Genomic DNA, 22,342 nt, shown 5'->3' on the forward strand with positions numbered 1-22,342 from the left:
CAGTGCCTGGTCACCCTCTGTCTGCCTAACTAGACGGTCAACTTAGAAGGCCATCGCACAAGTCTTCCTCTTCTCATTGTGCCTGGCACGTGGTAGGCACTTGATAATTATTTGCTGAATGATTGGACTGAGAACCAGGTCTGTTTTCATCTACCTAGGCACACAGGCAGACACAAACCCTCTAGATCCCTCTAGCACAAGTGGAACAGCACCCAGAACCTGCCAGTCCCCCCAGACCAGGTGCAGAGGATTTCGAATCAGGCCCAGGTCCCTGCCCTAGAGCACTAAGAAGTGCACCAGTGGTTTCAAAGATGTCAGTACTGCTCTCTGTGCAGGGCACCTCCTCCTACCCCCAGCAAGTCTCTAAGGTCCTCAGGAGCTGGAAGTGCAGACAGATAACACACAGACTCCAGGGGATTTAGCTGTTCTTTATTGATACGGAGTCTGGGTACCCCTAGCCTCCAGAAGCATGAGGTAGTTCCACGGGGCTTCCTTACAGCTCACACCTTTCCTGGGTCCTCCTTCAGTGTGACAGTCCGGTTGAAGACAAGCTGGATGGCAGATGGGGAAGAATGACGACCAAGCCAGAACCAGGCTAGGAGGCCCAGACCTCACCAGACCCTACCCTCACAGCTGAGGGTCAGGACACTCGGGTTCTCAGTAACTATGACTTTGGGTAGAGGACTGGATGGCTCTGGGCCTCCATTCTATAAGGACTGTAACAACCACTATGCCTGATCCCTACATCTTGAGGAGTAAGAAAGACAGGGTTCATACAAATTTTGTGCATGGATCTCTGAACCTGTTTCCTCATCAGTAAAACATGAACCCCATCTCAGGTGGTAAGGATTAACTAAGGGAATGTTGACAGAGCACTTGGCACAGTAAATGGCATCCACCGTCATTGTTGTGCAAAGGGCAGGTAGGTAAATTCAAGCACCTGTCCCTGGCAGCTGTCTGGATCCACGGAGAAGTAGCCAAGCCGCTCAAACTGGAACTTGTCAAAGGGCTTTGCCAGGGCCACAGAGCAGTCCACTAACGCTGCCTCCACCACTTGTAGCGATGCCTGTGGGCAGGGAATTAAGGTGGCCATCCAGCCAGAGAGACCCACCACCCTCACCTTATATCCTACGGGCCTACCAGGTTCAGGTCACTTAAGAATCCACCAGGCACCTCAGCAGGATCCTCAGGGTTCTTGTGCTGAAATCTGCAGCCAGAAGGAAGGTTAAGACTCCAGCTGGGTAGCCACAGCAGGCAATGCCCATCTTGTATCTGCCTGCACCCCAGCTCTGTTCACTCACAGTCTCTCATAAAGGCGAATCTCACAAGTCAGAGGCTGTGACACCCAGTGAATAAAGGCCTTGGGCTTTTCTCCAGCATCCGCCTGTCTACAGGTCACTTCCAGGCTCTCTACACAGCCAGTGGGGCCCTGGAAGTCAAGCAGCCTACAATTAGACCCAGGGACCACTACTAGAACTGGAGGCTGCACGCACCCAGATCCTCTCCGAAGCAGGCACTGAGGTAGGAAGACTGCAGCTCGCTCTCACCTTGAAAACATTCTGCAGCTCGATGACGTAGCCAGTATGCCTCAGGCCCACAGGCTGGCCCCATGCCAGGCGCTTATAGCCTGGCTCTGGCTCCTAGAGGTAGGAAGTGGTGTGGACACAAGAGACTGCACAGGTCAAAAAGGTAGAAGAGGCTTCTCCCCACCCCCATTTCTGGCAGGGGCTGGCTCATCTGAAGTAGGAAGTAGGTAAACTGACAGAAGAGATGAAGGGATCTCAGGACAGGGCTCAGCAGCAAACAGGACCCTTCACACCCCCCACTTACTTCTTTGAAATCAGTCCTTTCAATGAAGACCATGGGTCCAAAGGGAACCTGATGGAAGCCCTTGGTCTCATCAGCTGGGAAGTTGGGAACCTGGATGTCTAAGGACTATAGCAGGAGATAGGTGGCTGAGTCACACTAGGCACTGGGACCCCCATGCCCAGACCCAGGTGCACCACCCCCAACACACACACATAGAGGCACAACTACCTTGATAGCAGGAAAGTTGGTGATGATGACCTGTAAAGGCTCCAGCACAGCCATAGCCCGTGGGGCTGTATCATTCAGCACATCACGCACGCAGGCTTCTAGCAGATGGGGTTCCATCGTGGTCTGTGCCACTGTCACCCCCACCTAGCAGGAAAGATCAGCATCACTCACAGCCACAACCACAAACTGCTCTGCTCAGCCCCCACCTGCCCACGCAGCCCACTGGGCTATACCCGAGCACAAAAGTTGTTGATGGCCTCAGGCGGAAAGCCCCGCCGTCGTAAGGCTGTGAGTGTGAAGAGCCGTGGGTCGTCCCAGTCCCTGTGGGCAAGGAGGTGGTAAGAAGGTCTTTGGCAGTATATGCCACTAGTTACTTCCAACCTTCAGTGAGGCAAACAGTCATGCCTACCGCACAGCACCAGCTGCCACAAGCTGGAGAATCTTCCTCTTAGACACAACGGCATAGTGAAGGTTGAGACGGCCGTACTCCCACTGAACAGGGCAATAGACATCCAATGCATTGCACAGCCAGAAGTAGGAAGAGCGTCTGGGGTGGGAGAGTAGAGTCAGGTCTGGCCACCTCCGACCAGAGAGAGACCACAGGAAGGGCTGCTGGAATCCCACTGGCCCTACCCACCCCATGGGCCCAGCTCCCTCACCGGGCCTGGAATTCCTTGGTGCAGAGCGAGTGGGTGATGTGCTCGATGGAGTCACAGAGGCAGTGTGTGTAGTCGTAGGTGGGATAGATGCACCTGCAGAGCATAGGCAATAGGCCCCACCATCCAGCCCCAGTCTGCCTTACCCATGGCCCACCACCCCACCCCATGCTCACACCCACCAGGTGTCCCCCGTGCGATGGTGTGGTGTGTACTTGACTCGATAGGCCACAGGGTCCATCTTGCCATCCTCCATCACCAACTTCATGCGCAGTGTGGCCTCACCCTCCGCAAACTTGCCCTTGCGCATTGCCTGACAGGAGCAAGGGCTCAGACTGCCTCTCAGCACAGGGGCATCTCCTCCTCAGCACCCACCCAGACCCAACTGCCCCTCCAGAACCCCACCTCAAAGAGCAGCAGTGACTCCTCTATGGGACGGTCTCTCCAGGGTGAGGGCAACGAGTTATGGCCTTTGAGCTCCTCTCCTCGCTGGTGGCACACATAGGCCTGGCCCCTATGGGGAAGAGGTATGAGCGCCCAGGATGGCTATGTCCTGGGCAGCCTACCTGGCTCTACATGACAGCCCCGGCCTCACCTATGGATGAGCTCCATAGCCCAGGCATACAGCTGGTCAAAATAGTCAGAGGCATATGTAACCTTGTAAGGAGTGTAACCTGGGGCAGAAAAAGGCACAGTATGAGCAACTAGCCAGGGACACCCAATGGCAAGCCATAGCCCAAGGAGACGCCCGCTGACCACCAGGTCTTTCTTCCCAGCCCTTGCCCAGCCCATACCCAGCCAGGACACCATGTCACAGATGGCAGTGAAGAACCTTGCTTCCTCCTTCTCAGGGTTGGTGTCATCAAAGCGCAGAAAACAGATCCCATTGTTAGCCTAGGAATCATATAATCTGTGAGCTCTCACATCATCAGCTTCCAGAGTCCAACTCATCAAACTGGGACATTCTCAGAGCTCTCCCATGTCAAAATTGAAAACGCCTTCAAGAGTTTCACTCATTTTCTTATATCTAAATGCCTTAAACAAAGCCTCCTACACCAACTCCAGACATCCTCTTTCTAAGCCTGAGGAGTTGCACTGGGCACTTCACCAAAGTTGAACTCACTGCCTCACCTACGGCTTTTTTCCCATGAGCCCAATGGATTCCTGGTCTCGAATCACATATGTGATTCCCTTCCATAGCTTCTGTCTGCTCTGGGCACATTATAGGAGTAGCAGGAAAGGCAGGGACACCTTTCTGGTATCCAGTCTTGGGAGCAGCAAGTGGTCACCCTGACTGCCAGATCCCCACACACTCACCTTGGCATAGCCGAAGTTGAAATTGATGGCTTTGGCATGTCCTATGTGCAGGATTCCATTGGGTTCCGGCGGGAACCGGGTCCGTACCTGAGATAAGGGAAATGGGAACAGAGGAATGATGCCAGAACTGAGATTACCCTCAAGGAACAGATGCCCCTTCCCAGGGAGGCCACGGTGATAGGTTAGATGGAGCAGTACAAAGGCAGCCCAGGTCCCTTGGCAAGTGACGGCACTAACTTGCCCAACAGTACTTCCACACACCTGTCCTCCAGTAATCTCCAGGTGCTGCTTCAGTAGGTCCATGGTGTGTGGAGTGGTCACATAGCCTGGGGTCTTATAGTTCTCACCTGCCAGGGCCAGAACAAGCCTGAGGACTGGGCTAAAACCCAAGGCTCCCTACTTTGGCTATAAGAGTTGCTATCAAGATCTCACCCTCCCCAGGATTTTGATCTGCCAGCTCACCAGGTTTGTGGAACTTAAGTGCCTCCCCTCGGAGCTGCTCCATCAGAGACAGGCCCTGATCAGCCGCCTCACCTGTGAAGAACAGACCAAAGAAAACTTACCCTCTGATCCTCTGAATACAGCTACCCCATCCAGCTCAGGGATAAAATCCTGCAACCAGAAGAGAACCAGGCAGGTCCCTCTTTCCCCAACCTCAGAGACAAGAGATACAAAGCCAGACTTCTCAGTTTCCTCATGTTAGTGTCTGGCAGCAGAAGGCAGGGTGATGAGTAAGCTAATGGCCTGAGGAGATTGGGCTATAAGAACCCATCAGGAGGAAAGCCTAGAAGTCAGGGAGCTGAATGTGACAGGGACCTCAAACCTCTCACCATTCTCCATCAAGTCCTTTGCTGTCCTCCGGTCTTTTTCTTCTGGCCGAGCTTTTGACACCTGAGAGAAGCCCAGAAGTTGGGTCAGGGTCTCAGGATCACTGGGGTCAGATACTCCCTTCCCCAGCCTGAAGTCTCACCCTACCCCACCTCATCCCCAGGGACCCAGGACCATACTCAGCCCCACCTTGGGTTTCTTCTCCAGATCAGTCTCTGTCTTGGGACCCAGAAGGTGAAGAACCTGAGCAGAAACCAGAGTCAGGTCTGAAACAGGAGTGTTCTGTTTCAAGGAGCCCCTGACTGACCCCACCTACCCACATAAGGGGTTCCTGGCCTGCCTACCAACACTGCCTTGAAGAACCTACCTAGCCCATCCCATTTCTGCTCCTCACATGGTTCTGCTGGCCTCAAATGCTCTTTCCCCCCCTGAGAGTCCAAAAGCTGGTGACAAAACAGGTAACAAAAACTGCCATTTACAGAGAGGAACTGTGGGCTCAGCATCAAGACAACAAACTACCTCAGCCATCAGCCTCTTGTGATTCTCAACCACCATCTGAGATGACAGCCATATCACCTCTATTTACAGGATGAGAAAACTGAGGTTCAGAGGACAGCAACCCGAAAATAGGCACAATCCAGAGGCCCAAGTCTTTTACTGCCCACCAAGGTGCTGCTCCTCCACACTAGGCTCTACTATCCACCACAAGAATAGGGACAGGGTCTCTTCCCCTCCCACCCCCATGTATCCCTCAGTGGACTCTAGGCACTGTCCATGGCAGGGTCTTTGCCTGCTTCAGCTCAAGGAGTTGCCCACCTGCATGTCCACTTCATGCTTGATCATTCTGCCATCTGCCCACTTGAGCACAGCTCGAGCCTCTCCTAGAAACATGGGCACAAGGAGCTGCAGAAAGGCCAAGAAGGACACTTCCTACTCTCTTTCACAAGAAAAAGTCCTGGCTGACCTCAAGAACCAGAGCCTGGGCCCAGCCGGACCACTTTTAAAGTGCTCCTATTCCTCCCTCTCACTGAGGCCCAGAAAAGAAGGTATGACCAGAGAGAACAACATAGTCCCCTGCCCCAGGCCCTGCTCACCCATCAGCAGTCCCATGTTGAAACGATAACGCTCCTCCAGGAGCTGGGGCTGGTGACGATTTATGGCGGCCTCCACCTGCAGAAAGCCAAACCATGTGGTTCAGAAAGGTGTCCTTCAGAAATGCTCTAGGGGCCCACACTCTCACCCTGGCTCTTCCTGGGTGGAGAAGCTGAGCCACTCCTTTCCAGGTCAGTACTAAGGAGGTACCCAATGCCTAAGGAAAGACTCACAGCCTCTTCAATCTGCTCTGGGGTCACCATGACACCCACACCACATTCCTGCTCAAAGTCCTCGGTGTTGATGGGGTCCAAGGGATGACTTCGCACATACTCAAGGGCAGCTGAGAAAGGAGAACCAATGAGTGGCATCTCAGCTCCAAGAAGTTACACAAGGCCCTAGCCCCTTGAAACCCCAATAATCACAAGTTGGCTTCCTCAGAAGTTAAGCCTTGCACTATCCTAGAGAAGCTCTGAAAGAATAGTGTTCTTTTTTAAAGATTTTATTTGTTTATTTGAGAGAGAGAATGAGAAAGAGAGAGCACGAGAGGGGGGAGGGTCAGAGGGAGAAGCAGACTCCCCGCTGAACAGGGAGCCCGATGCGGGACTCGATCCTGGGACTCCAGGATCATGACCTGAGCCGAAGGCAGTCGCTTAACCAACTGAGCCACCCAGGCGCCCTGAAAGAATAGTGTTCTGAGCGAGGCTTTCCCTCAGATCTACACAGTTCCCCACTCAGTCTCACCAGGGGCAACCCTCTCCACTCTTCATTGCCAGGGCCTAGGTTTAGAGAGGAGTGCAGTGGGAGCATATAAAGAGACACTGGGGGACTTGGCAGAAAGGGCAGACAGGGGTACTGGCTGAAGGGAGGAGTTGGGAGGTGGAAGTGGCAGGGCAGGCAGGGGTCTCACCGCTCAGCTGGAGCTCGGTGTGGATCTTCTTATTGGCTATGTAGCTCACAAGGAAAGAAAGACGCCGGGGATCCCTGAGTCGGGATGCCAAGCCATATAGCAGGGTCCCGGTAGCTTTGTCGATGGTGGAGCCCAGAGTCTGCTGCGCCTGCGGTCCAAGGGGTCAGAAGAGAAGCCCCACGCCCAGTAAGAAAAACATGAGTTAGACAAGGTTGGTAGGTCGGGGTCGGGATTGGGACCCGGTCCGGTACTGGAGCACACTCGGCAGCCAGGGCCAAGGGCAGAGGGACTCCCACCTGGGTCGCCGCCTCGCGCAGCTGCGCGCTCAGAGCCGTGTTCTTGAGCGTCTCCCGGGCCTTATGCTCGCTCAGGCCAAGGCCGGTGAAGAGCGACAGCGAGTCCAGAGCCGCCATTGCTGGGATTCCGGAAACTGAAAGAAAACTTTGGAGCCAATCTGCACGTTGGCATTAGCCCACTGACCAATAGGAGAGCGAAGCCGCCAGGGACAGCCAATGGTAGCCTTCCTGGAAAGAGGGGGCGGGCTATCCAGGCTCGTCGGCGCCATTTAAAAGACAGAGGCCGCCCAAACCGCTCTTTCCGGGGGCTTCACTTCCGTTTTCGCGCTGCGGGTCGCTTGAAGGAGTGAAGTGGTAGGGGGCGGCAGGACTTTAGGGGAGATTTGCCGCGGACCTGGAGGGAAGGTGTTCTGCACAGAAGCAGGAAACCCTGGGACCATCCGATTTCTGTTGTTGGGAGCAACTGCGAGTTCCTGTCACATTTCTGACGTCACAGCTTTGGAGTTGTCATGGAAACGGTTGAGAAAAAAAAAAAACGAACCCCGGGAAACCGGTCAAGACTCCAGCACAGAGGCAGATAGGGGGGCTCCCTAAGTCGGGCACTTTTCAGGCGCCCACCTAGACAACACCTGGCTAGGAGACAGAGGGACCTCGAAGGTGTTCTCTATAATGATTTGGTTTAAAATCTCCTGACATACTTACCCTCCCTTGCCAAAGTACGCAAATGTCACAAAAACCACAAGCAAATTAGACCTTGAAATACATCTGCCAAGTGTTTGACAAGATATTTTATTGAAGTTGGGATAGGGTGGGGGAGAGGGGATACAATCTTCATGATGAGGCCTATTGTGCTTGGGGGAATCTCCCCACAGTCTCTCACTGGACTTCAAGGACCTGCTGAGAATCAGGCTAAAAGAGAACTGTTTTCTTTGTGGAACTGGAGCTGCTGGGATGGTGAGAAGATCCCCAAATTTGGGATTGGAACTCAGGCTCTTTGAGGCTTTGGTATCACTAGTAACTTGAGGACCTTCAAGAACGGGGCAGGATACTGACCGCAATCTACCCATATTCTGTGTCCTGCTTTGTGGCCATATCCCACTAATGACCAAGTTCCATTTCTGGGCCTACATCTGGGTCCCCCATGATGACCACATCCAGGTTCTGCCCAGGGCCACACACTGCATCAATATCTCAGTCCAGTTCTGTGTCTTGGCTCCCAAGACTCCAGCCTGATGTCCAGCCCAGGCAAGGCCAGGTGCAGGCGTTGAGTGTGGTGGTAGACAGGCACCACGAAGCAGAGTCTCAGCCACACCACCCCTGTGCTGAGTCCACAGCTGCAGGTACCTAGCCCACAACAAAGGTGCCTATGATGAGCACAGTGCCTGCCACATCCACTGTCCCCTCTGTACTTGATGCCACCAAAGGATTTATTACAGCACCATCACTATCACCACTGAGTCTTGCAGGTCTGGTGATGGCTCCCTCAATGGAGTCAGGGCCTACATTCCCTTTTCTGGTTCTCTCATGGTGCCTACCCTGGGAATCCTGTGGCTCCATGTCACAGGATGAGACAGTGGCCCCACCAATGCTACCAAGAATGCCACAAGAGGCAGTGGCAGGCTAGCCAGTCTTCTGGAGCCCTATGACTTGCACAGAATAGAGCCATGACATTTTATGGCCCAGCCCAGGGGCTGGCTTGTTTGCATGGACCCTTGGCACTACTTCAAGGAAAATCAAGAAAAAGATGATCAAGGAGAAAAGCTAGGCAGCAGTCAGCAAGGCCCAGCTGTGGCATGGGAAGAGGCAGGGTCCTGGGGCTGGCAGGACAGAGGCAGTGGGGGCCATAGTGCGGATGCCATAGAAGGGTTATATGGCAGACGCAATAGCAGCTGGGCTATGGTCAGGGGCAGACAGAGCTCCTTGATCAGTGCTCCCAGTACAAGCAGACCACCAGTGGCTAGATACTTGGGGCTGCACACAGTAAAGACCCAGTACAATCCTGCTGTAGCCCATACCTAGCAGGCCCTCCAACAGTATGCCAGCACCAGCACTCAGCTTGGCAATTCCGCCGTTTCTGCAGGCTCTCACACCCAGCTCTCCAGGCTCCACTCCATAGCCAGCAAACCTACACTACCCCTGTGCCATGTTCCCATAAGAAAAAGCCAACACTGGTCACAGGGGTAGCTTTCTGCAGGAGCTCCCTCTGCCGCCACCCCTAACTCCAACTGAGGCTAAGGTGTACTAGCAGGGCCCATACGCTGAGTTTCTTGTAAGACTGGCCCCAGAGGGGGCGCCTGGGTGGCTCAGTTGTTAAGCGTCTGCTCAGGTCGTGATCCCAGGGTCCTGGAATCGGGCCCCACGTCGGGCTCCCTGCTCCGCGGGAAGCCTGTTTCTCCCTCTCCCCCTGCTTGTGATCCTGCTCTCACTGTGTCTCTGTCAAATAAATGAATGAATGAATGAATGAATGAATAAATAAATAAATAAAAAGACTGGTGCCAGAGGCTTGGGGCAGGGATGGATCTACAGGGCTGCCAAGATCCTGTTCCCCCACCCTCTGCCTACCTTTATACTCTTTCTGGCTTATCTAAACAGTTCACCTCATGAGTACCTCTGCTCCCCATCTCCTCTGGCTGGAGACACCCACGCTTACCCTTAAGCAATAGGACAGAGAAGGAAGTAGCATTATCCATGAAGAGAGGCAAGAAAGCTCTTCACAAGATTTGCCCTTGCTATGTGTTATGTACAAGGTCACAGAGGCTCTGAAACTAGGACAAGCTTGCAGACTCACTATGGGTGAACAGCCTGGGGCAAAGGCCAGGAGCCAAGGTCTCAGGGACTTAAGGGAAGAAATGGCCTGCCAGGACTCTGCACCTTCCCTCCCACATGAAGGCAGCCAAGATGAGCTCTGGGCTCACTGCCTGTCCTCCTTTTGGAGCAGGATCTCTCTCCTCACAGCCGTTTTCTCCTGTGCTGTTCTCCACTAAGGGATCCAGATGGTGCTCAGACTACAGCAAAGAAAGACCTGATACTAGGAAAAGAAGGAAGACAGTACTCCCAGTGCTTTCTGTTCCCCAAGAAGTCCTCCCTGACCCGCTGTCTGGCTGTCAGCCCCAGGCTATTCCAGTGCCTGCACCTTTGACCCCAGCTTCTAGAGCCTCTTGGGGGTACTCATCCACTCTTTAGGTATGAAGTATTGACAATGATGCTGAACACAGCTGCCTCCACATGAGACCCAGAACTGGCAGGATCAAAGGGCAGCGGGTAGGCCCCAGAAAACTGATGGCTTCGTGACCCATAGGGGCTGAGGTGGGACCCCACCATCTCTCCTCAGACCAGAGCACTTTCAGGGTCTTTAACACACACACACACACACACACACAACCCCCCCCCCCAGAGGATGGGGAGGGGTGGCCACAGCACCTGGTGCATCACAGTCACTAAGTCTGCTTATTTATCATTTATTTTTAAAATATATTTAAACAGCAGCAATCACTTCCAAAATGCAAAAAAAAAAAAAAAATTACAATTTTTAGAATAAAATTATAACGTTTATGATGCGAGTCAGAAAGAATTAAAGGTACAACTGAGAATCAAATCACGCTGCACTGGGGGTGGCTGGAGAAGCCAAGGCCCATGGGTTGGGGGGGGTCAAGCTGAGAAGAGGGCCCAACCTGTGAGGTTCCCACCTCAATCATACCCCCCAACCCCCACTGATGAAGCCAGTGTCCTCTGGGTTAGAGAAGGAGAAGCGGTAAAGAGCTGGCCCTCTGTCGGGGATTCCCCAAACCCAGTCCCCACCCCACCCCACCAGCCAGGGACCTGCTAATCGACCTCCTCCATGTTGCTGTAGGTGGGGGCTGGGCGGTCCACAGAGGGGGCGAAGCGTTCAGGGGCTGTCCGCGTGGGGGCCATCTCGGGGGCCTGGCCAGGGCCTAGTCCCTGCAACAGAATATGAGGACAGGGGTTGGGGGCTGCCCGGTATGCTGCCTGGCATCCCGGGGGTGCTGGCTCAGAGCCCCGGCACCCAAGGGAGGGTCCCAGGGCAGACGCAGACAGCAGCGGCGTTGAGACAGAGAGACAAGATCGGGCCTGAACAGTCTCACTTTATTAACACTTTAAATACAGGAAGCTGTTTGGGCCGGGCTAAGTCCCAGGCCAAGGGTCAGAGCAGCAGGACGAACGGACAGACAGCTGAACGGATACCCACCCTAGGATGCTCTGCCCTTGCAGGAGCCACATTCTCCACCCTCTCCCACCAGATGCACACACTGAGGCCCAAGCCCAGAGGTGATCCCCACCACAGAGGCAGGCACTGCCTGGTGGGCAGGCAGGTGAGCCAGCTCACAGCAGCTGCCTGCAGGCGAGCTCATCTCCAGCAACTCTGGGATACCAGAGGATAGAACATGTTGAGCACGAGGGCCACCAAAGCTGCCACGGTGCCCAGAACAAAGTACCAGAGGCAGCCCTCATCTGGTGTGGTAGGGCCACGTGGTAGGGGGCCCACCCAGTCTTGGGGCCCCCAGGGACCCAGGGGCAAAGGCCCCTCGGGTACTGGTTCCTCCTCGGCCTCCAGCTCCTGCCAAATCCGGGAAGCCTACAGTGTGTGGAAATGGCCATCAGCACCTGGGGCAGGGGGTGGGGAGGGACCCAGTGTCCCCGAGACCCCTAGCCACGGAAGTCCCTCCCAAAGTGACTGGCACTAACCCTTACACAACCCAAGTCAAGCAGCAGGGAGGTGGGCAGGCGGGAACCAAGTGGACCATTCGCAGGGTTGTCTAGACAGAGCACCAAGGCAGGCGAATCTTGACAGCATTGTGGCCCCCTAAAGAAGCTTCCCAATTGACATGCAGCTTCCCATAGGGGTTGGCCGGGGGGAGGGGGGAGACAGTCAGCTGGTCGGTTCTTTAGCCTGGGGCTCCCACAGAGGAGCTCATGGAGGATAGAGCTGCCAACCCGAGTAATCTGGCTCCCTCCCACCCATGTCCAGATAGACTGTGACCGCTGTCTTCTATCGGGATTCCTCTGCATCTGAGCAGAGAGGGCTCAAGGGAGGAAAGGATAGCAAGGAAGAAACCAGTCCAGAAAAGAGATGCAGCTGTGCCCACCCACCAGGCCTATGGCACCCCATGTCAGTGAGGGATAGAAGATCCCAAGGGCTGGGCAGAGACAGACGCTCACCTCAGAGAGGGTGGCGGCCACCCTAGCCCATGGCCAGCCTGGATAGGCCCTGTCCTGAGTGCACATCAGAACAAAGGAGTTATGACAAGTGAGGGTCTGCGGGCTGGCTGGCATGTGAGGAAGGTGCAGAGGGAAGCTGGGAGAATGTAACATACAGTCTGTCTATGGCATCCCTCTACCCAGTGAGGTTCAGAGCAGCTACTTAGCCTGTGCCAAGAGGGCGCCTATATGCACACCAACAGCAACGTGCTGGTGTGTGTGCACCTTTATAAGTGTCACTACAACATGGGGATCCCTCCAGCTGGGTCTCTGATGTAAGAGGATCATGAATCCCAAGCCTCCAGGGCCCGAGGGCTGGAGGAGAGGAGGCTGTGCCCCACCCCCTCCCGTCTGTGAGCGGAGCTCCCTAGCCTGCGCAGCCTCTCCCATGCCTCACCTGGCTGGCAGCAGCCTCAGCTGCAGGGCCTAGATCTGGGTGGTGCTCAGAGTGACCTGCCCTGGGGGGCCTCTCCACAGGAGAGTTCTGCCGGCGGTAGAAGAGTACATAGGCATAACGCGTCACGACCTGGCTCTCGTCTACTGTCGTCACCGTGCTGTCGTCAAACAAGCGCCAGCCTACAGCGAGGTGGGAAGAGTGTGAACATAACCTGCACCGCCACCCCTACCACCTGTCCTGCTGGCTGCGGGTGCCCTCACCCACGTCGCTGCGCTGGCTGCTGCGGTCACTGGGCAGGCGTGCACAGGCGGTATAGTGGCCGCCGATCATGCCTCCGTAGTGGTTGATGACGGCATACAGGTCGTAGCTAGGCAGCTGTTCCTCTTTCTGACCGATGCAGAACTTGCTCAGGTCGAGGTTCCTGTGGTCCCAGCCAGAGAAAGGTGAGAAAGTCAAAAGGTACCCAGGATGCTACCCCTGCCCATGCCCTGACTACGGCACCAGGGCTCAGTGCTCACCGAACAGGGAACTCCACCAAGTCGTTGATCTTGTCACGCCAGATGAAACTCCGGAAGGAGAAGCGCTTGAGCTGCACAATGAGTACGTTAGGAAGGCGCCACAGCAGCAGCTGCTTGGAGGCCTCTCGGTGTTGTTTACACTGCGGGCAGTACCTGATAGCGGACAGAGGTGGGGTCAAGACCAGCAGATCTCCACCCCACCCTGCCCCACTACCTGCCTGCCGCCCCGTCCTCACCAAGCCTCCTCAGGTGCCAGCACCTCAGGCCGGGTGAAGAGGTTCAGGCACTGGTCCAGAGTGAAGTGGCCAGCACGGGCAGCCTCACCAGCAGAGCCTGGATCCTCAGCACACTCCAGCTCCTTGGAGTCTACCAACACGAACTCCTGCAGGCGCTCATTGTTCCGCCAGACTAGAGCCAGGCTGCAGTCCTCACCCAGCTCCAGGGGGGTGTCTCCTAGACATGGGCAGGGAGAGGGGTCATGTAGCTATGGAGAGTGGCCAGCCCAACCCACCCCATGGCTCCTACCCACAGCCTCAGACACCTTTGTCCTCCAGCCGCTGCTCTCGGTTAGATGCGTCAATTTTATAGATGAAGAACTGGGGTGTGTGGGCATTCATGACTTCACTTGGGTGCTGATATCCGGGCACAGCAGCTGTGAAAAAACATACTATCAGAGCTCTTCTACCTACCAGGACCTAAATCAGCTTCCCCCAACCTCCCCTACCCCGGCTGCAGAGCCTTCTAACAGACTCTTACCTTCGGGCCGAGACACTCTCTCACCAGCCGGCAAGGAGCCAACTTCAACAGGCCCACTGACCAGCACCTCAGAAGAAACTCCACTGGTGCTGGGCACAGGGCCCCGGTCAGGGGCCGCCCATGCCCGTGGGACCCCTGTGTCTCCCTCAGCCACAGGGGTCACCAACTGGAGCTCAGGCGGCTGAATCGGGTCCCTCTCACTGTCCCCAGCATCCAGGCAGCTAGTGGAAAGCAGTGTCGTGCAGCCAGGGCCTTGGGACTCCAAGGCCATACGGCCAGGCTGGAAGGGTGGCTGGAATACACTCACAGAGTACCTGGCAACAGGCAGCAAGGCAAGTAAGAATCCGGACAAGCCTACCTGGCATCTCTGCTCCCCCAACTACCCCACCCTAATCCAACCACTGGGCACTTACCGGGCGTAGCCCTCTAGCAGCTGAGCAAGACGAGCATAAGTGAGACGTGAGGCAGGTACACTGACCAGAAATGGGTAGCCAATGTTCTCAGGGCGGCAGAGACCCTTGTGGTCAGGCCAGTGGGTTTTCTGGCAGAGCCTGGAGAGAAGGGCGAACTAAGAATAGGGCTTCAGCCCCACCTCCTATGCCTCGCCACTGGGAGCTAGCCTCTGGCCTTAGGAACTGCGCGCACCAGCCCTGCTCTGTCCACCCCCCGCCCCCCCCGCCGCCCCCGGAGCCTGGCAGAGTAGAATAGTTAAGTGGAGGGCTTAAAACATGTGCCTTTATGGGGAGAGGAGGTAGGGTGGCAAGTGAAACGTGGAGAGGAGGGATAGGGAGGGGGAGATGAGGGGTTCCTCACTGGTTACAGTAGCCCACACGGTAGCACCGGGTACAGCGCTTCAACTTCTCATCCTCTGACTGCTGCTTCCGCTGGCAGGCTGCACACTTGGAGATGGGGATGCTGGGCACCTGGGGGCGCTAGGGCAGGGTGTCTGGCTCAGCAAGGCCAGCTCGGGTGAGAATGCCCCCCTCCCACGGGGCCTTGTGCCATCAAGTTGGTCCTCACTTACCTGCTGCACCTCTAGCACCACCACCCGCTCCTTAGTCAACTCTGGGGATAGCAGCTCAAAACAGAGGAGCGTGTCAGATGGGGACACAGTGTCCAGTGAGTGGGAGGGCAGGAACACACGGTGGAAACGATTCTTAATCACCTGGGGACAGAGAACACACAGATCCTACGTGAGGACGAGCCCTTTCTCTAGCCCTGCCTCAGCGCACAAGGAGACCTGGCCCTGAACTTGCGTGTGGGCAGCAGGGTGGGGACTGTGGCCCCAAAGCAGCATATGCCTCTGCTGGCACCAGCTTCCGTGCCCAACAGAGTAAGTAGCCTGGTGCATCAGAGAGCCTGAAAGCCAGTACCGGGAAAGGTAGCAACCAAACCAGCACTCCCTACCGGGGGCCTCCACTCTATCAATTAGTGGCGCCCTGCTGAGACTGCACCATGGCTGTTGTGGAGGAGCCACATCAGAAAGGCTCCTTCCCACTTTTATCCCCAAAGAAAAGAGCACCTCCAGGCTGGAAGCTAGGAACTTTTGGGAAAGACTAGCACCCAAATCTGGGATACTGTGAGGGAGCAGCAGGATAGAGGGAGAACCATAGCTGCTAGAAAGATAGTCCTGCAGCTCCAGCTCCTTGTATGAAGATGGAGGGTCCCCACCAAAAGGGGGAGTAAACTCCGACGATGGCAACCCGGGGAACTGAGGGCATGTGTGTTGCACAGTCCAAATGCCTGGCTTCATGCCTCAAGCCCTAGCACACCTATGGGTTTCGGGCAGTCACACACACATTCGTGGGTACGTGTACAGATCAGATGCCAATGACCATTCACACGTGCCTCTGCGCTCTAAGTACATACACGTATCCACGTGCCTAAAAGCCTGGGGAAGGACAGATTACCTCAGCCAGACGCAGGTTCTCAGGCTTCACATGCACACTCTGAGAGAGGGAGTCCAACACTTCACTTGCGCTGGAATTCTCCTTGCTGATGCTCACCAAAAACTGGTAACAAGAGTAGAGTCCATGGGGGAGGTGGGCCAGGGTGTTTGGGATTGCCCAAAAATAGGAGCTTACTTCTCACCTTGATGGGCTTGCTGTGGGGCTCCCGGGCAAAATAGAAGACAGGGAGAACCTTTTGCTTCTGTGGCAAGGGCACCGGTAAGTAGAGGAATGGGTCAAAAGTGATGGAGACCTGCAGATGCACAAGTGGCACTAGGTGGCTGTACCGGGAGTGGGGGACAGGATGCTCACGCCCAGGGAGCCCAATCCAGGCACTCAGATGGCTCTCAGGGCCTCAGGGCCAACCAGGAAACTCTCCGGCTTGAGAATACTGGACAGACCAGACCAGGAGGGCCACCAGGAGAGAATATTCCCTCTTTCCAGCAATTGAGGCCTTGCTCAGCCTTGCCACGTATCAATTTGCCCCTCACTCGTACCCTACGTGTCTTTCCAATCTTACCCTTACCCCTGCCCCACCTTATAGCTGTCTTTGAGCCCAAACACCCCTTTTACCTCAGTTGGAAAGCTACCCAGCCTGACCTCTGCAGCCCACAAAGAAGCTGAAGGCCTATCAGCCTCTTTGCTCAAACAACATCTAAAGATGCACATGCCCCACCCCCCAACCCCAATTTGACCCAGGCTAGCTAGGCCAAGCTAGGGGCCGCTTTTCTGGGGATCCCTTCACACCTTGGCACACACAGGGCACACCAGCTTCGACTTATACTGGCCCTGAAATAGGTCTACGATGAAAGAGTCATTCCTCATCTTGTGCCGCTGCCATGCTTCTTCAGCCACCACCTGAGGAGCAGAGTGGTGAGGATCAAGGAGACCTGGGGACTGGGATGTGCATGACATATGCCCACCTCTGCCCCCAACCCTGACCTCATCGGGCCGCCCATCCGAGTCCACGGTCTCTGTGTAGGGCTTGTTCTGAATGCGATTCAGGTCTTCGTGCAGCCCATCCAGCAAGAAAGCCATGAACTCCTGGGCATCATGCTGCGCATAGCCTGTGAACTGGCTGGCCTTGCTCGCCACAATGGCCTGGAGGCAGGGGCCAAGTGTGAGCATGGAGCCCCAACACCCACCATGTACCCAGCTGGCGAGCCTTCTCCACCCTCTCTAGCCAGGGTGGGAGAGGCCACAGATCACCTTCAACTTGGAAGGCTGGAAGGCATGGTGGGTGCCCTTCCACAGTGCCCGGAGCAGCACAGCAAAGCCAATGGCCAGACGCCCACCAGTCCCCAGTGGGTTGTTGTAGTTGATCTCGGCCTCAAAGGAGCGGTCTAGGGACAGAAGCCAAGTAGAGGTGTGAGCAGAGAAAGGTATCCCCTCTGCCCACGGCCCTGGGCTCCCGGCCCTGCTCTCACCGTGGAAGAAGTCCCGGAGCTCCCGAGTGTTAGACAAAGACTGAATGACACTGTTCATGAAGCAGGTGTTGCCTAGATTGACAAGGCCAGTAAAGCCTGGCAGACACACCTTCTTCTCTTCCTCCTCCTCTTCCTCCACACTGTCTCCGCTCACGGGGCTGTGGGGCATCGGGGGCACCATACATGTGGGCTTGGGCTGTGGGAGCAAGGAGGGGCATGAGAGAGCAGCCCTGAGGCTCTCCAGCTTCTTATCTTGGCCCTCTCCTTCCCATCCCAGGATTCTCACTGAGGCCAGGTGTGGCTCTGGCTTTGGGGCCACATGCTCCATGGGGGTGCGGGCCGCCACACCATCCAGCCCCGTGTCCTCAGATCGAGCCTTGGGTTTTTCCTTCTCCACAGCCCGAGCTTCTTCCTGGCCCGTGAGGGGGTGGGGGGCACCTCCTGGTGGGGTTGAATCCAGAGGGGTTGGACCTGTCGGCACGGCAACCTTTGCACCACCCACTGCACCTTAAAAAGGGGGAATGAGGGGGCTGGTGGTTAGCTGCATGTGGCAGGGGGTGGGGGTCCAGGTTATGTGGGCTGGACAATGAAGGGAGCTCGTGTGCAGACCTCGTGCAGCTGGGGCCTCCAGGCCCCCCCAGCGCTGACTTTGCCGCTTACGGAGGCAGATGTCAATGCGAGAGGCCGTGAAGCAGAAGGTGCACTGCTCGGGCTCAATCAGGTTCCTGTGGGGAAAGGCTGAACTCAGGGACTTAGGTGGAGTAGGTGTCGGGCTAGATGGGCCAGGGAGATGGAGCCCAGGGTGGGACAGGCATAGTACTGGGGCCGAGAACCACCCACCTGAGCTTCACCTGCCAACGGAAGATGGTATGGGGCCCACAGCCCGGGTGCAGTCTCAGGAAGTTTCCATCCCTGCCGAAGCAGAACAGGGACAGGGCAGGAGGAAGGGTGGGAAGAGCATGAGACACACTGTCCTCCCTGAAGTGTACCCTCTGCCCCATGTCCTGCCCACCCACCCACCTGGTCTGGAAGATAAGCGTGAAGTCCTGCTCGCGGAAAAGCACTCGAGAGGTGTCCCTGCGGATTTCTTTCACATACACGTGCACCACCACTGAATCTGGCCCCTTCTCATATGAGTCATTCTTGACAAATGCCAGGTTCACCATGGACTCCGGCTCTACGTTGAGACCACAGCTCAGCACCACCCAGGACAGGTTCTGGCCCACTGCTGTTCTATTCCCAATCCACCCGCCAACCTTGCAACCCAACCTAGGGCTCTGCCTGCTCACCCCCAGCCCCACCTTTACCATCCACCAAGGTTATAGCATCTGCTGCCACTGCCATCTCCTCTTTGGAACGGTCACCTTTCTCAGGGTCTCTGCTCCGGGCCATGGCTGGGGAGACTGGATCATTCCTGGGGGACACGGTCTTCTCTCCTGCCAAGAGTGCTAGATTCTCCTCTGAGCCCAAGAGGCAGGTCTGGGGGTTCAGCGGTGGTACCCGGAGCTGTTCCTCAGCCTCGGCCTATTTGTGGCAAGATTATGGGCAGGATCAGCTGTAGGTCTGGCAGGTGGCCCCCCCCCACTGCAGTCCATTTCCCAACCCTCCCATCTCCCACAGGTATCCCACTCTCACCTGGGTGGCTGTCTCAGCCAAGAAAGGGGGGGCATCACCCCGGGGTCCAGGCCCATCTCTGGACCCTTCCCCCTCTTGCCCTCTGCGGAGATGCACAGCCCTCTTGGCGCTGGGCCCCGCCTGGGCCCCAGGGCCAGCCCCTGCGCCTACCTCACCACGGCCCTGGGCCCGCTTCTGGTTCCGGGCCTCCTGTTTAGCCCGACGGGGCTCAGGGCCTGGCTCCAGGGCAATGGGAGAGGGCTCCTGCCCATTCTCCTGGCACCGCAGCCCTGGAACCGCCTCCTGGGTCCCTAGAGGTTTCTTCTACCAAAGATAATAGCAGTCAGGCCCTGTCAACCATACTGGGTATCCCTACCCTACTCTGCTGTGGAACTTACCAGAAGAGAGGGCCACGTGAGCAGAGGCACCTTCTTGGGCAGTGCCAGCTGCAGGAGACCACCTTTACGGGCTTGTACTTTGGCGCAAGAACTTTCTATCTCAGCATAGAAAACACCACCCCACTGCCGACCACCTGGAGACAGAGGAGGGGCAGTGAGCTGGGCTGGGGAATATCAGAGGCTTCAAATACACTGCTGGGCTCGGGGCAGATGGACGCACCTGGAAGCCGCACCACGCAGTCTGTGTCTGTGAAAGCAGCATCCACGTCCTCCAGCCGCAGGGGACCCGCTCCCACACGCAGCTTGACAATCACCTCATCTGCACTCTGCCTCCAATCAAGCAACAACTCTGTAGGAGGAGTACAAGTGAGAGTATGAGGGTCTCCATAAATTCCTGATGGGGATAAACAGGTACCAGAGACCTAGCCCTAACGGAACTGCTCCAGATGAAGGCCATAGCCCCAGTGCTCCCTCCTCGCCCTTAGCACTCTAGCACCCAAAAGGCCTACTCATTACTCACCCTCTTTGGCCTGCTCCTCCCGAGAGGATGCTGACCCTGACAACAAAAAAAAGAACCGGGAAATGATGATGGGGAGGCAGGCTCCAAGACCCCACCACCCCAACAAGCACCAACTTTAGGATCTCAGCCAGGCACACAGACCTTAAAGCTGAGGCTCTACCCAGACTGCTGTGAGTCCTTCTCTCAGTATCAGACCAAAACAGAAGGAAGAGCAAAAATGTCATCTCTCAGCCCCTAATCTGTATGCTCAACAGGGTGGAGGAGGAGACCACAAGCACTCTGGGAATGCCACAATCACCTCTCCTAGGATCGCCATCCTTGCTCTCCTGGTTTGCTCGATCCTTCTGCTTCTTCTTACTGGTGGCCTCCTCCAATCCTGGGGGACCTCTCCTTGGGCCCGTGGCGCTGGCCCCGCCAGACATCTTGAGCCGCTTGGTCGACAGCCAGAGTGCCCCGGGGTCGGCAACGGCGTCTGGGTCAGGGCTACGGCGCTTTCTTCCTGGCCCAGCTATCTTGGCAACTCTTTGTGGCCAAATTCTCCAACAAGGAACCGACAGCCTAATGAGAAGGGACCAGTGATCACTACCAAGGCCCAACAATTTGCTCCTTGGTTACAGCCAGGGCTCAGCAACGCAGGATACAACCAAGCCTACAGAGCAGTCTCTCTCCACCACCTAATGTAGCCCCGGACACTCTCAGACTATTCTGAAGGGGGAATAAACAATACAAGTAGCAACAACAACTTCCGGCAGAGACTCCTAGATGCCTGCCCTACAGACCCACAAAGATGGGAGCCTCACTGAGGAGGCGCCGGGTAAAGGCAGCCATGGCCTGGAACCAGGATCTTCAACCGATCTGGAAAGGAGCCATGGCTCCAGCCCAGAGGGCTGGTAACCCTCTGAGCAGGGTGCTCACTTTTCCTCACTCTCACTGGCTGCTTAGTCACCACCCGAGAAGTAGGAGGTGGAGGAGGAAGGCAGAAAGGAGAAGACAATCAAGCAGCAAGGGGACCAGGCTCCGTGGCTGAAGACAGGCTCAGCCCAGGCGCTGCCACTGCCCAGGCACGGTTCTGGCGTTAAGGTGCTCCACCTGCCACCTGCCAGCTCCCACCCTCCTCTGAACCTGTTCCTATGCACTGCCTGGTTTTTCTTCCTACATCCCAGGAGGGATTTTTCTCTCCAACTGCTGTCCCAAGCAGAGAGGGGCCTGCAAAAGCTGGGGTGAAAAGGATATCTGGCTGTCACACTACCCTTTCAGCAGCAACCCTGCCCCAGAGCCAAAGCAGGACAGGCATCCAGTTTGAGAATGAAACAGACATCATCCCCTTCGTTCCCAGGTCCACTCATTCATCAGCACTGGGCTAGAGACCTTCTACCCAGTTTCCCACAGATCCCCCCCTCCCCCGTAGATTCTGGACTGTTTTTCCATCCAAAATAAAGTTCTCAAAATTGAGATAACGGTGGGGATGAACCATGAACCCAGGACCTGTGGCGGCCTCAAGCCTGGCCTGAGATGGTAGCAGAGCAAACAGTGACTACTTTGTGCTCCCCAAGGTGTATGTGTGGCAGGGGATAGAGAGGGACGTTCTTCTATGCGGGACTAGTGGGCTGGATCTTTAATGACGACAGATCCAGAGCCGAGGGGTGGACACCCTCCACCTCCTTGCACCAGGCCCCGGCTTAAGGTCGCGTCCCTCCCCATTCTCCCGGGGACACCGAGACAAGAAAGGGGCGTCTAGAGACCATGCCGGCCTATACTGCTGCGGGGGTTACTGACTACAGACCAGCGCCCCGACCGGGCTGCGACTCAGCTCCAGCCTCCAAACCCTGGGCCCGCCACCACTTCCTCCAGGAAGGCGCCCTCGCTCGCCGCCAGCCCTCTCTGAGGCAGGAGGCCAACCCCGGGCGTAGAGTAACGGCCCCGCCTGCATCGGTGGGCCCGGCACGCCGCTGGGCTCGAGGGTTCGAGGCTGGCACGGCCCGTGACCTTGAACAGGCAGCCCAGGGCCCGCGTCGCGGCCTCCCTGGCTCCAGCCAGACAGGCCAGTTGCGGCCCGTCCCACTCACCGAGCGAGGCCGCCGCCGCCAGCCCTCTTAGGGCCCTGGCAACCCGCTCTCGGTTCCGGTTCCGGCGCCTGGTCGGTTCCGGTTCCGGCGCGCCCCTCCCCCGTCCCGTCGCCGCCGCCGCCGCCTCAGCCGCTTGTTTTGTTTCGACTTCTAGTTACGGCCGCGGGTGGCTGAGCGCTTAGCTGGTGACGCACTTCCGGTGGGAGCGGGCACGCGGCGGCGGGTAGCTCCGGGGCGGGCCCGAACGGAGGAGGCGGGGCTCCGGTGCCTTGGCCTCGCCCTGGCCCCACCCTGGTGGCATCCTGAGGTTCCGCCCAGAGACCCCGCCCTCCCCAAATCACAGT

General features: G+C 56.5%; 2 protein-coding genes across 26 annotated transcripts; both read right to left on the reverse strand.

The window, feature by feature from the left end:
* Positions 1-408: 408 nt before the first annotated feature.
* On the reverse strand, positions 409-7,290 carry QARS1 (glutaminyl-tRNA synthetase 1). Of its 2 annotated transcripts, XM_006750191.3 has the most exons (24): positions 7,137-7,290; positions 6,841-6,988; positions 6,164-6,273; positions 5,933-6,008; positions 5,655-5,719; positions 5,028-5,081; positions 4,841-4,901; positions 4,473-4,544; positions 4,272-4,357; positions 4,011-4,097; positions 3,488-3,587; positions 3,289-3,367; positions 3,099-3,207; positions 2,876-3,006; positions 2,697-2,789; positions 2,447-2,584; positions 2,271-2,358; positions 2,038-2,181; positions 1,831-1,935; positions 1,548-1,640; positions 1,302-1,429; positions 1,141-1,207; positions 941-1,066; positions 409-551 (listed from the first exon to the last, which is right to left on the reverse strand). In XM_006750191.3, exons 1-24 carry the CDS (start codon positions 7,251-7,253, stop codon positions 501-503), a joined length of 2,328 nt encoding a protein of 775 aa, XP_006750254.1. In that variant the 5' UTR covers positions 7,254-7,290; the 3' UTR covers positions 409-500. The 2 variants fall into 2 exon arrangements, with proteins under 2 accessions (XP_006750254.1, XP_081673515.1); XM_081817389.1 differs by lacking the exons at positions 6,164-6,273; positions 7,137-7,290 and having other exon boundaries at positions 6,841-6,972.
* A 3,288-nt stretch (positions 7,291-10,578) lies between these two features.
* On the reverse strand, positions 10,579-22,175 carry USP19 (ubiquitin specific peptidase 19). Of its 24 annotated transcripts, XM_081817215.1 has the most exons (28): positions 21,999-22,174; positions 20,231-20,490; positions 19,933-19,968; positions 19,633-19,761; positions 19,413-19,546; positions 19,036-19,338; positions 18,702-18,924; positions 18,421-18,577; positions 18,241-18,312; positions 18,010-18,125; positions 17,687-17,907; positions 17,401-17,596; positions 17,183-17,316; positions 16,916-17,074; positions 16,721-16,831; positions 16,116-16,226; positions 15,935-16,036; positions 15,049-15,189; positions 14,838-14,956; positions 14,438-14,575; positions 14,025-14,338; positions 13,810-13,935; positions 13,505-13,721; positions 13,269-13,421; positions 13,011-13,171; positions 12,751-12,929; positions 11,841-11,958; positions 10,579-11,075 (listed from the first exon to the last, which is right to left on the reverse strand). In XM_081817215.1, the coding sequence occupies exons 2-27, from the start codon at positions 20,352-20,354 to the stop codon at positions 11,857-11,859; spliced, it is 3,978 nt and encodes a 1,325-aa protein (XP_081673341.1). In that variant the 5' UTR covers positions 20,355-20,490; positions 21,999-22,174; the 3' UTR covers positions 10,579-11,075; positions 11,841-11,856. The 24 variants fall into 24 exon arrangements, with proteins under 24 accessions (XP_081673341.1, XP_030877327.1, XP_030877325.1 ...); XM_031021467.2 differs by lacking the exon at positions 11,841-11,958 and having other exon boundaries at positions 13,810-13,920; positions 17,687-17,901; positions 18,708-18,924; positions 19,036-19,335; positions 21,999-22,173; XM_031021465.2 differs by lacking the exon at positions 11,841-11,958 and having other exon boundaries at positions 13,810-13,920; positions 18,708-18,924; positions 19,036-19,335; positions 21,999-22,173.
* Positions 22,176-22,342: the final 167 nt, after the last annotated feature.

Source organism: Leptonychotes weddellii, chromosome 1 (assembly GCF_054177405.1).
Source record: "Leptonychotes weddellii isolate Sample4059 chromosome 1, ASM5417740v2, whole genome shotgun sequence".
Taxonomy (NCBI): domain Eukaryota; kingdom Metazoa; phylum Chordata; class Mammalia; order Carnivora; family Phocidae; genus Leptonychotes; species Leptonychotes weddellii.

Coding starts and splice junctions, on each gene's coding strand:
- QARS1 (XM_006750191.3), bottom strand. CDS start 7,253: ATGGCGGCTCTGGACTCGCTGTCGCTCTTCACCGGCCTTGGCCTGAGC. Junction 6,274..6,840: donor CACCGAGCTCCAGCTGAGCG/GTGAGACCCCTG, acceptor CTCCTTTCTCAG/CTGCCCTTGAGTATGTGCGA. Junction 4,545..4,840: donor AAAGGACTTGATGGAGAATG/GTGAGAGGTTTG, acceptor TGTTCTTCACAG/GTGAGGCGGCTGATCAGGGC.
- USP19 (XM_081817195.1), bottom strand. CDS start 20,354: ATGTCTGGCGGGGCCAGCGCCACGGGCCCAAGGAGAGGTCCCCCAGGA. Junction 14,957..15,048: donor TGGTGCTAGAGGTGCAGCAG/GTAAGTGAGGAC, acceptor ACCCTGCCCTAG/CGCCCCCAGGTGCCCAGCAT. Junction 11,731..12,750: donor CTGAGGCTGCTGCCAGCCAG/GTGAGGCATGGG, acceptor CACACACTGTAG/GCTTCCCGGATTTGGCAGGA.